General features: G+C 38.2%; 1 protein-coding gene across 2 annotated transcripts in view; it reads left to right on the top strand.

Annotated features, from left to right (window-relative positions):
* Positions 1 to 12874, top strand: part of Cfh (complement factor H) — a 95095-nt gene extending 82221 nt beyond the window's left edge. The window contains 3 exon segments of one of the 2 annotated variants that reach the window (NM_130409.2): positions 708 to 884; positions 9517 to 9699; positions 12185 to 12874. In NM_130409.2, the coding sequence (NP_569093.2) occupies positions 708 to 884; positions 9517 to 9699; positions 12185 to 12381 (557 nt within the window). In that variant the 3' untranslated portion in view covers positions 12382 to 12874. 2 annotated transcript variants of the gene reach the window in all.
* The last annotated feature ends 449 nt before the right edge of the window (positions 12875 to 13323 follow it).

The raw sequence follows: 13323 nt of genomic DNA, 5'->3' as shown, positions 1-13323 counted from the left end.
GTTGTTTTTCACAGTGTAGACTTGCCTTCAGGTTGTGTGGTATAATCTGTAGTCTTCTCAACAGCCTGCCTGTGTTATTCGGAAGTTTCCATGTGACCCCTCTGGTACACATTTAATTAGATGTAACCTTATCACAGTACTAGAAGCTTCATTAGTGACATGATATGTCCCTCGGGGCTCTGTCTCCTTACACTTTTGGTGATTGCACTTATATTTCCTTTATATATGTATGTATTTTAGAAAGCTTATATTGAATTAGGTTTTGATAATATCCCTCAAATGACACTTAAATTTTGCTGTTCCTCTCTGTATTCTGATTTTTGTCTACCCTTCTTGACATCCATAACTATCTACTCTATTTCTCCATCCTAAGGAGACAGTACTTTGCCCCCAATTCCTTAGGCCTACACCTAAATTCTGTTGTTCTGTGGATTGTAAAGTGACTTTCATTGGCTTTCAGCTAATATCTACATATCAGCAAATATATACATGTGTGTCTTTCTGGGTCTGAGTTCTTCACTCAGGATGAATTTTTGTCTATTACCCATCATTTACCTGTGACATTCATGATTTCATTTTTGCATGTAAATAAATGTAGCAAATTTTCTTTATCCATTCAGCAAGTCAGAAATATATTTGGAATCTTATGCATTAATTGGACACTCAAGATGAGCAAATAGGTACTAATACTTTATTTTACTCTTTAGATAATTCCTGTGTGAATCCACCACATGTGCCAAATGCTACTATACTAACAAGGCACAAGACTAAATATCCATCTGGTGACAAAGTACGTTATGACTGTAATAAACCTTTTGAATTATTTGGGGAAGTGGAAGTGATGTGCCAAAACGGGATTTGGACAGAACCACCGAAATGCAAAGGTAGGGCATCATTTCCCCTAATGTTTATTTGACAATGCAATTTAGTTATTGTACATTAGTGAAAGGAAACTGAAGCAATTTTTAAACTTTTTTTAACTTTTACAATTATTTTATTTATTTACATCCCAAATGATGTCCTCTCCCTGTCCCCACTCCAAGAACTCTTTCCCCCATACCCCTCTACTTCACCTCTGAGATGGTGCTTACCCATCCGTCTTGCCTGGGGCATCAATTTTTTAAAGATTAGGTGCATCCTATCCCTTCGAGGCCAGAAAAGGGAGTCCTCTGCTAGATGTCTGCCAGGAGCTTGTAATTAGCCTCTGTATGCTCTTTGGTTTTGTGGCATAGTCTCTGCGAGCTGCAAGTGGTGAGTGGTCCATGTTAGTTGACACTGTTGGTCTTCCTATGGGGTTCCCATTCCCTTCAACTTCTTTAATACAGCCCCTGACACTTCCATAGGTCAACTGCTGGTAGAGTTTATTAGAGGAAAGCCATGCTAGGCTCCTGTCTGCAAGCACAACATAGCATCAGTAATAGCATCAGTGCTTGGTGACCTTCCCCACCTCCATGAGACAGAACTCACATTGGGCCAGCAACTAGTCAATAATTCCTTCAGTCTCTGCTCCATTTTTGTCTCTGCATTTCTTTCAGAGAGGAACAATTTGGAGTCAAAATTTTGAAGTTGGTTTGGTTGTCACACCCCTCCTCTGGGTGTCCTATTGAACTATTGGACTTCAGGTTCCTCTTCCCACCATTGAGTATTTTGCTTAAGGTCACCCACATTAAAACCTGGGAGTCTCTCCACCCTGGGTTTCTAGGATTTTAAGCAGTTTCTGTTGATTCCCTGTCTCTGGAAAATTTATGTTTCCACTTATTTTTCTGGTCTGCTGGGCTTCTCTTCCGTTTTGCCCCATATCTGACCCTGCCCCACCCCATGCCCCCGTTATCCCTTCCCCTCCCTTCTCCCACCTAGGTAACCCCCTCCCTCTACCTCCCATGATTATTTTGTCTCATATTCTAAGTTGAATTGAAGCATCCACATTTGGGCTTTCCTTCTTGTTTAACTTCTTAGGTTATATGGGGTACACCATGGGTATTCTGTACTTTTTAGCTAATAGCCACTTACCAATGAGTACATAGCATGAATGTCCTTTGAGTCTTGGTTTCTCAGTCAAAATAATTTTTCTTTTCTTTTTATATTTTGTTTACTCTTTTTTACACTCCAAATTTTATTCCCCTCTTTGTCCACCCTCCGACTGTTCCACATCACATATGTCCTCCCTTCCCCTGCCCCTGCCTTCCATGTAGGAGGATGTCCCCTACACCCCACCCCACCCCCAGATCTCTAAACTCCCTGGAGCCTCCAGTCTCTTGAAGGTTAGGTGCATCTTCTTTGATTGAACACAGACCTGGAAGTCTAGTGCTGTATATTTGTTGAGGGTCTCATATCAGCTGGTGTATGCTACCAGGTTGGTGGTACAGTGTCTGAGAGATCTCAGGGGTCCAGGTTAGTTGAGACAGCTGGTCTTCCTATGGGACCACCCTAATCATCATCTTCTTTCAAGCATTTCCCTAATTCAACCACATGGATCAGCATCTTCTGTCCACTGGTTGAGTCTAATATCTGCATCTGAATTTTCCAGCTTCTTGTTGGGTCTTTCGGATGGCAGTCATGAGAGGTCCCTTTTTGTGAGTGCTCCATATCCTTATAATTACTGTCAGACCTTATAGCCTCCCCTTGAGCTGGGTCCCAATTTGGGCCTATCAACAGATTTCCTTTCCCTCAGGCTCTTCTCCATTTTTGTCCCTGTAGTTCTTACAGATAGGAACATTTCTGAGTTACAGTTTTTTTGACTGTGGGATAGCAACCCCATCCCTCCACTTTATCCTTTCTCTTCCTACTGGAGGTAGACTCTACAAGTTCCCTCTCCCCACTGTAGGGCATTTCCTCTAAGGTCCTGCCTTTTGGGACCTGAGAGTCTCTCATGGCCAAGGTGTCTGGTAATTTATATAGGGTTCCCTCCATCTTCTACCTCCAGAGGTTGCTTATTTCCATTTTTTTCTGCTAACCCAAAGGACTTCAGTCCTGTTTTCCCTGCCTCCAATATGTGATCATGTCATCCTTTTCACTCGCTCATCCAAGTACCTCTCTCTCCTGACTGCCCCATGATTGCATGGGGTGTTCAAATCTCCTATTATTATTGTGTGAGGTGTTATGTGTGCTTCAAGCTTCAGTAAGTTTTTTTTTTAATAACTGTATGTTGCCTTGCATTTGGAGAATAGATATTCAGGATTAAGAGTTCATCTTGGTAGATTTTTTCCTTTGATGAATATGAAGTGTCTGTTCTTATCCTTTTTGATAACTTTTGGTAGAAAGTTGGTTTTATTTGCTATTAGAATGTCTACTCCAACTTGTTTCTTGGAACCAAATGCTTGGAAAATTGTTTTTCAGCCTTTTATTCTGCGGTAGTATCTATCTACAGTCACTAGAGTGTGTTTCCTTTAGGCAGCAAAATGCTGGGTCCTCTTTCTCTATCCAGTCTGTTAGTCTATGTCTTTTATTGGGGAATTGGGTCCATTGGTGTTAAGAGATATTAAGGAATAGTGATTGTTGTTGTGTAGCTCTCTTCTTTTGGTTTGGTCGTAAGGAGATTACTTTCTTGCTTTTTCTAGGGTGTAGTTTTTCTTCTTGTGTTAGAGTTTTCCATGTATTTATCCTTTTAGGGATGGATTTGTGGAAATATATTGTATAAATTTGGTTTGGTCATGGAATATCTTTTTTCTCCACCTGTGTTAATCAAAAGTTTTGCTGGATATAGTAGCATGGACTGGCATTTGTATTCTCTTAGGGTTTGTATGAAATCTGCCCAGTATCTTCTGGCTTTCATATTCTCTGGTGAGAAGTCTGGTGTAACTGTTTTAGGTCTGTCTTTATATGTTACTTGACCTTTTTCACTTACTGCTTTTAATATTCTTTCTTCGTTTTGTGCATTTGGTGTTTTGTCTATTACGTGACAGGAATTTCTTTTCTGTTCAAATCTATATGGAATTCTGTAGGCTTCTTGTATGTTTATGGGAATTTCTTTCTTTAGGTTAGGGAAGTTTTCTTCTATAATTTTGTTGAAGATATTACTGGCCCTTTATGTTGGGAGTCTTTGGTGTCTTCTATGCCTATTATCCTTAGGTTGATCTTCTCATTGCTTCCTGAAGTTTCTAGATGTTTTGGGTTAGGAGCTTTTTGCATTTTACATTATCTTTGACATTTGTGTCGATGTTTTCTATGGTATCTTCTGCCCCTGAGATTCTCTCTTCTATCTCCTGAATCTCTGTTGGTGATGCTTGCATCTATGACTCCTGATCTCTTTCCTAGGCTTTCTGTCTCCCTTTGTGATTTCCTTATTGTTTCTATTTCAATTTTTAAATCCTGAATAGTTTTGCTCAATTCCTTCACCTGTTCGGTTGTGTTTTTCTGTAACTCTTTAAGGAATTTTTGGGTTTCCTCTTTAAGGGCTTCTGCTTGTTTACCTGCATTGTCCTGTATTTCTTTATGGGAGTTATTTATGCCCTTCTTAAAGTTCTCTATCATCACCATGAGATGTAATTTTAAATCCAAATCTTGCTTTGCCAGTGTGTTTGGACATCCAGTATTTTCTTTGGTGGGAGAACTTGGCTCTGATGATACCAAGTAGTCTTTGTTTCTGTTGCTTTGGTTCCTGTGCATGCTTCTTCCCATCAGTTTGTCTCTGCTGTTAGCTTGTCTTGCTCTCTCTGACAGTGGTTTGACCCTCCTGTAAGCTATGTGTCAGCATTCCTGCAGACCTGTTTCCCTTCAGTCAGATCTGGGAAGAGAGAGCTGTTCCTGGTTGTGTGTCCTGAAGCCTCCAAGAGGGTTGCATGGAGCAGAAGAGTTGGTTTTACCTCTGTTCTCTGGTGTGTCAGGGCACCAGGCTATTGGCTTTCAGCTCTGGGCTCAGGCAGAAACTGGATTGATTCTGCCCCTGACTATTCCTAGGTTCTTGTATTCAGAGGGCTCTAGACAGATTTCTCTTGGGACAGGAATGTGAGCAGAAGTGGGGGTCTCCCCTGATCTCTCAGGATTGTCTGCACTTCTGAGGGTCCAGCTGTCTCCCTCACAGGATTTGGGTACAGAGAACTGCAGGACCTGTTCAGGACCTTGTGCAGGCAGAAACTGGTAGTGGACTGTCCAAGAAGACTTCTGTCTTTGTGTGTCCTGAGGCCACCAGGTGTCCACTTGGAGCAGAAGAGTTGGTCTTACCTCTGCTCTCTGGTGTGTCATCACTCCTGATGACTGGCTTTCAGTTTTGGGTGCAGGCAGAAACAGGAAGAGACCTGCCCCTGACTGCTCTAATTTCTTGTGCCCAGAGAGCAGAGGAGGCACTAGACAGGTTCCTGTTGGGCCAAGAATGTGAGCAGAAGTCGGGGTCTCCCCTGAGCTCTCAGGATTATCTGCACTTCTGAGGGTCCAGCTGTCTCCCCGATAGGATTTGGGTACAGAGAACTGCAGGACCAGTTCAGGTCCTTGTGCAGGCAGAAACTGGAAGTGTACTGTCCCAGACTGCTCCTGCCTTTGTGTGTCCTGAGGCCACCAGGCAGATTTCTTGGAGCAGAAGAGTTGGCCCTCCCTCTGCTCTTAGATGTGCAGGCGCTCCTGGAAACCGACTTTCAGCTCTGGATACAGGCAAAAACCATAAGTTTCCTCCGCTGAATGCTCCCAGGTTACTGTGCTTAGAGGTCACAGAGGGCACTAGGAAGGTTCCTGTTGGGCCAGGAATGTGAGCAGAGGTGGGGGTCTCTCCTGAGCTCTCGGGATTGTCTGCACTTCTGAGAGTCCAATTCTCTCTCCCACGATATTTGGGTACAGAAATGTGGGACCAGGTCAGCCCTGGGTGCAGGTGCCTATTTCTATTATTCTTAGATTTGATATTTTCATTGTACCTGGATTTCCTGGATGCTTCATGTTGCAAGATTTTTATGTCTTGACTTTTCTTTGACAGTGTGTCAATATCTTCTAAAATATCTTCTACATCTGAAAATTCTATATAATATCTCTTATATTCTGTTGTTGATGCTTTCATCCATAATTCCTGACCTCTTTTCTAGGTTTTCCAATTCAAGCACTGCCTCTCTTTGTGTTTTCTTTATAGTTTCTACTTCCACTTTTAGCTCTTGGACCACATTCTTCAATTGCTTCACCTGATTTCTTTCTTTCTTTTCCCCCCCTGTATTTCTTTAAGGAATTTATTTGTTTCCCCTTTAAAGGCTTCTACCCGTTTACCTATGTTTTCCTGTTTGTCTTTCCATGACTTACTTCTATCCTCTTTAAAGGATGCTATTATCTTCATGGATAGTATATTAGGTCAGCTTCCTGTTTTTCAAGTTTGTTGTTGCACACAAGGCTTGCTGAAGTGAGAGAATTGGTTTCTGATGACGCCAAAGTATATTGACTTCTGTTTCTTATGGTCTTGGGCTTGCCTCTAGCAAACTGGTCATCTCTGGTGTTAGCTGTTCTGGGTGTCTCTGTCTTCATCCTACTTCCTATGTCCCTGGGTTGCTAGAGTTCTCTGGGTAGGCTTGTGTTTCTGGCTGTAGCTGACCACTGGTGAAGACTTCAGAATGTGAGGTCTTAATAGGGGCATGTACACTAGTGACCTGCTGCCCTGGCTACAGAGACAATCTGCTGATCTGTTGCCCTGTGTGCAGCAGATCTCTTTGGAGGCCTTCAGACTGTGGGGTCTGTTGCTCAGTGTGTAGCAGAATTCGCGGAGGACTTCACACTGGTCAGTTATCCTGCATGTACCAGAACTCGTGAGAGGCCTTCAGACTGTAGTATCTTTAGAGGAGCAGACAAGCTGATGATCTGCCATTGCAGAAGGTGCAGGATGGAAAGCATTCTTGTTTGGGAGGGTCCCTTACTTATTGCCCTGTGTGCTGCAGAACTCCTGAGAGGCCATCAGGCTGTGATACCTTCAGAAGAGCAGCCAAGCTGGTAGGGGTCTTATTTCTCTTTTTATTTCTTGTTTTGGAGGAGTGGTTCTCAAGAATTTAACAGTGGCATGCATTTTTATTACTTTTGAACACATAGTCTGAGTATGCTATCTCTAATAGTTTCCTAACCATCTGTTACTCAAGTCAACCAGGCTGATATTTTATATAAGTAGAAACTGAACTTATCTTCAAAATCCAATTACATTTTCCATTTTTTGTGTTTTCCTTAAAAATTCCTTCGGAGTTTTCTCTTACATATATTAAATGCCACCCTTTTTTATTTTTATTTTTTTCAGAGTCCATGATTTATTTGTTTACTCTCCTTCCTGGGATTGCCCTTTCAATAAATCCCCTTTCTTTGCTTTTCATTGTTATTCATCAATTTTTTCTTCTTATTATTTTATTTACTTACATTCCAAACATTGGCCCCCTTCCCAGTACCATATCCTCAAGTTATTCATTGTCCCCCTTTCCTTTGCTTCTGAGAGTGTGCTCCCTGACACACCCACCTACCTACACCTCACCCCTACCAGCATCCCTTCTCCCCTCTTTTCAGATTTCTACAGGATTTGGCTGTTCCTCTCCTACTGAGGTCAGATAAGGCAGCCCTCTGCCACATATGTACCAGGAGCTATGGATCAGTCCATGAATACTCTTTTGTTGGTGGCTTAGACTCTGGGATCTCTGAGGTGTTCTGGTTATTTGATACTGTTGTTCTTTCTGTGATACCACAATCCCCTTCAGCACCATCAATCCTTTGCTTAACTCATCCATAGACATCCCAGACCTCATTCACTGTTGGCTGTAAATATTTCCATCTGTTTCAGTCAGCTGCTAAATAGAGCCTCTCATGGGACAGCCATGCTGGGCTTCTCTCTGCAAGTACAACATGGTGTCAAAGTTTGGTGCCTATACATGGGATGCATCTCAAGTTGAGAGGGTCACTGGATGGGCTTTCCTTCAGGCTCTCCACAATTTTTCTCCCTGTGTTTCCTTTAGACAGGAACAATTCTTGGTCGAACATTTATAAGGTGACTGGGTGACCCCATTCCTCAACTGGGTGCCATGTCTACCTACTGTTGGTCTCTTTAGGTTCCAACTCCTCACTTTTGGACATTCTGATTAAGCTTATCCCCATTGGATCCTAAGAGCCCCCTCTCATATCTTTGATGTCTGAGTCTTTCTAGGGATTCTCCAGTTCCCCCAACCATTCACTGGTGCATATTTCTGTTCATTCTTCTGGCCCTCTAGAATTCTGTCCTGTGTCCCCCCATATTTTATCCAGACCTTCCTCTTCTCCCTCCTCATCCCCTCTGCCATTCATGTCCCTCCCTCCCTCTGCCTCCTATGATTATTTTTAACACTCTTCTTATATGCAAGTTTTCACTTGAAACACAAATCTAATTTTATGAAAACAAAGATCACCTACTATATAGCCCTAATCTTACAGTTAAATTTGTCCTACTCTTAATTTTTATTTTTCACTTATATAATGAATTCTGGTAGTTATTCTTTAGGGAGGACTCTCTGATGGAGATAAATCCCCTTTATCTCTTTTATCTGATAATGTCTCATCAATGTCTTTATTCAAAAGGCAAACAACACAGGATATAGAACTTAAGGCTTACACTCATTTTCTTTTCCTTACTATGGTCTGCATGGTGAGAGGATAGGAGTCACTTTCTTTGGGATCTGGGTCCAGTGTGGTTGATGATGACTTCCTACTGATTTTTGTCCAAGATGTTTTCTTTAAGCAGTTTCAGTAGAGAGATCTCCAGGAGTTTCATGGGACTTGTCCTATTTGACTTTACTCAGTTCTTGAATATGTACAGTCATCTATTATGGAGAATTGTTTTCATTTTCCTTCATAGTAAAACATTAATTTTGCTTGAATATTGAATATTTTGTTTTTACCTAAAAATATTTGAATTTTTTTCAGTTTCATGATGTTCCTCTTGAGGTCATACTGAACATAATCAGTACTTTTGATTTCATATTTTTCCTGTGTCCTCACAAGAACAATCAGTAGTCTAAAAGAAAAACATATAACACAACAGTGTGACATTAGATGAGTTTGGAATTTCTTTGCTAGAATTTTCAATGTCTCATCTCTTCATATAATGTTTACTAAAAATTCTATGTCCAAGCTTTTCAGATATACCTAGTTAAAGTATATCATAGATGTCTATGCTTATTTTAACCATATCAGAAACCCAGAAAACCTCATTAGCCTTCTGTTACATTATAGGCTTTCAAGTCTTGTTTTAAATGTACTTATACAAAATGATAAAGAGTGGGAATATATACAGTCATATACTATTGAGTTTCTTCAAAAAAAAATGCCTATCTACATTGGCCATAGCACCTAATCCTTCTCAGGTTCAGAAGCTGTTAAGAGATTTACTACTACTTGAAGTTTTCAGGCAGACATGTTTGCTGTAGTTAAGAAATGTTTCAGGTGAGAAAAAAAGAAGAACTTGTAACTCTCAGTTTATATGATTAATCTTTCTTCAAATAATCATTTATACAGCCAGAAATCACTAAAGACTTAATACTTAATGTTTTTGGTTCTGCTTGAGCCTGTATTTTTACTTGATATTCAAACATTCAAATGTTGTCTCCTTAGATTCAACAGGGAAATGTGGGCCTCCTCCACCTATTGACAATGGAGACATCACCTCCTTGTCATTACCAGTATATGCACCATTATCATCAGTTGAATATCAATGCCAGAACTATTATCTACTTAAGGGAAATAAGATAGTAACATGTAGAAATGGAAAGTGGTCTCAGCCACCAACCTGCTTACGTAAGTACCTTATTCACATAGATTATAAGAAATTCTGTTTTATATTGTGGGTATTTTTCTGTTTATAATATAACATTCACAAAATAAAAGTACTGTTTTGTTTGTGTTTCAGTATCAAACATCAGCATGTGATAAAACAAGATTATTAGATTCTTTTTATAAAAAATACCTGTTAAATAAAATTGTATATATTATTCTTAATAATTGTTTTTTTCTAATATGTATTAACATCTACAAAACTGGGTGCCAGCATAACATTATATAACTGTTGTCTCAGTCAGTGTTCTATTGTTTTAAAGAGGAACTATGACCATGGCAACTCTTTTAAAAGAAACCATTTGTTGGGGGTTGCTTACAATTTTGGAGATTTAGTCTAGTCTCATCATGTTTGGGACCATGGTGGCACAAAGGTAAACATGATGGTGAAGAAGTAGCTAAGTATTCCATATCTGGCTCTGCAGGGAGCAGAAAGTGATAGGCATACTTCTAACAAGTCTATGCAAACTCCCACAAGGCCATAGCCATAATACTTCACAAGTATCACCATTCTCCAATGAAAAATCTGTATGTGTGTCTATGGAGGTCATTCCTTTTCAAATAAATACACCTGTACACATCTTGCAGTTATTAAATCCATACAACATCTCCTTTCCTTAGATAAGGCAACTGACATCTATTAATCACTGTTATGCATTCTAAAATAATTCTCTCTGTGAGAAAGAACACAAAGTAGTTGTCTTTCTGTGTTGGTTTTATTTCACTTAATGTCCTTCAATGCCCTTTTCTAACTAAAATAATAAAATATATCTTTAATGACTTAATAATATTTAAACATACCAATAACATTTAAATATACCATGATGTCATTATAAATTCACCAATTAGTATTAGTTCAGCTTTCTTCACCTTACCAACTTCCATGTAGCAGTTTAGAATAAACATATAGATCCAGGTTGAGTACTTTGATTTTATTTCCTTTGCGTACATTCCAGAAGAAACATATAGGAATAATACATAAATATCTATTTTTAAATTTGTAAGAAATCTCAATTTTTATCCATAGTAACTTCACAAAATCATATTCCTATCAATGGTTTGTGAGGTTTTCACCACACACTAATGAGCAGTTGTAATTTTTAGGGCTCCTTCCTCTGGTGCTACTTTAACTGAGTGAAAAGGTATCTTACTATGGCTTTTCAATGGAATGACAGCAATGATATTTATGTGTTTTTCTTAGAAGTATCTATTCATTTATCCAGTTTTGATCAGCTTATTTTTCCTTTAAAATGTGCTTTACCACAGACTAATATAGTTCAACTAAAGGTTATCAGCAGACTGGAATATTTTTCAATTATTTAAGTATAATTTATGACAGATATAGTGCAAAGCCTTTTCACAATCAATTTACTAAAAAAGGTGTTCTAACTTCTAACAGACCAGCAAGGCCCAAAGCAATGAAATCAAATTATATAAAAACAAAACAAAAGCAAATAAATATATTTTCACATCTTTATGCTTTCTTGACCCAGGACACCCCCCTAAAAGATATGTAAATACCTAAAAACAAAGAATAGACAACCATATACTTCAATTAAACTTGCTGCCAATTTCTTTGTTGTGTTGACTATGCTCTGTGATATGCACCAGTACCACAATGGGATCAAATCCATAGGTTAAAGTTTGCTTTTTGCCTTGTGATTTGGAGTCCCAGCCAAACACACAGTGTCAAAACCATGAAATGTTTCCCTGTTGTGCTTCCTGATACTTTCACTGGTTTGTTCTTATATCAATGTCTTTGACCAAATTTCAGTTGAATTTGCCCATAATGACAAACAGATATAAAATTTCAATCATCGCCATATGGATATCAATTATCATTTTATCATTTATTAAATATGATATCAGTTCATTAACATAAGTTTTGGGAAAGTTTATTAAGATCAGTAACCTGTAGATGCATAGATCAATTTTCAAATCACTTTTCTCATTCATTGGAGTCTTCAGAGTGTTCTGGTTACTGTGGGGTTCCTGGTGTATATTGAAATAAAGTATTATGGTATCTCCTGATTTTTCCTTTCTGTTCTAGTTACAGTTGTCTATTCATTCTATTGTAGTTCCATACAAGTTTTAGATTTTTATCCCTATTAGTATGAAAAATGTTATTGATATTTCAGTGTCAGCTCACAGAGTCTGCTATTAGCCATAGGATATGTGGACATGTCTATACCTATATTAATTCTTACAACCCATTAATATACAAGCTTTCTCTATTTCTGTCTTTTCAGATTATTTTACCAGTTAACTAATATTTTTGATTGAAGTTTTCACTTCTGTTTATAAATTCATAGCTGAATTAATTTTGAAGATATGAAAATGACATTGCATTTATAGTTAATTCTCAGAAAAATGGAATTTTTCTATAGAAAGGGGGTGATTTCTGTAGGTTTATATATTAATTGTTGAACTTTGGTAATTTATCTTTCAGATGCATGTGTGATACCAGAAGATATTATGGAAAAACATAATATAGTTCTCAGATGGAGGGAAAATGCAAAGATTTATTCCCAATCAGGGGAGAATATTGAATTCATGTGTAAACCTGGATATAGAAAATTCAGAGGATCACCTCCATTTCGTACAAAGTGCATTGAGGGTCACATCAATTATCCCACTTGTGTATAAAATCGTTATACAATTATTAGTAAACCTTATGGATGAACCTTTGTTTAGAAATGCACATGTATATTACTAATACAGTTTGAATTTACATTTGAAATATTGTTTAGCTCATTTCTTCTAATAAGTATATAAACTTTTTTTATATGGTGGTTAATCAGTAACTTTACAGACTGTTGCCACAAAGCAAGAACATTGCATTCAAAACTCCTAATCCAAAATATGATATGTCCAAGGACAAACTATGTCTAAGCAAGAAAATAAATGTTAGTTCTTCAATGTCTGTTTTTATTCAGGACTTTTCAGATTTTCTTGGATACCTTTTGTTGTTAGGTTCTGATTCACAGTGAGTGGAAGACACACTGACTCTGACTTCAAATTAGTATTACTTGCCAATACATAACAACCAAACTATCATAATATCACAAATGTATACAGCTAATTACTGTGTCCTACCTTTGTATCAATAAAGAAATCTAAGAAAGTTCTTGCTTATGAACTTCTAATACTTTGTACATTGAAATAGTAAAATATTCAAACAATTATACAAAGGGATTAAAATTTTTTCCTATGTGTATGATTCTATCACTGTAATAATATTTATATTTAAATTATAAATATTTGGTTTCACTTATAAACAGGCAATGGGCATTGTTTTACACAGGATTTTACTGTTGTGAAGAGACATATTAACCAATACAACTCTTATGAATAATAACATTTACTTTCAAGTGGCTTAAGAGTTAATATATGTAGACCATTATGGAAAGTATTAGAATGACTAGGCAGAGATGATTCTGGCCAAGAAGCTGAGAATTCTACATCTTGATCCACAAGCACCAAAAGACCACGTGCCACACTGAGCATACCTTCACATAGAAACCTTCAAAATCTGCCTCCACAGTGACATACTTTATTCATCAAGACCACACCTACTTTAACAAAGCT

This window comes from Rattus norvegicus, chromosome 13 (assembly GCF_021556685.1).
Source record: "Rattus norvegicus strain SHRSP/BbbUtx chromosome 13, alternate assembly SHRSP_T2T, whole genome shotgun sequence".
Taxonomy (NCBI): domain Eukaryota; kingdom Metazoa; phylum Chordata; class Mammalia; order Rodentia; family Muridae; genus Rattus; species Rattus norvegicus.
Note: the sequence above shows the minus strand (reverse complement) of the source record. Positions and strands in the feature narration are given on the sequence as shown.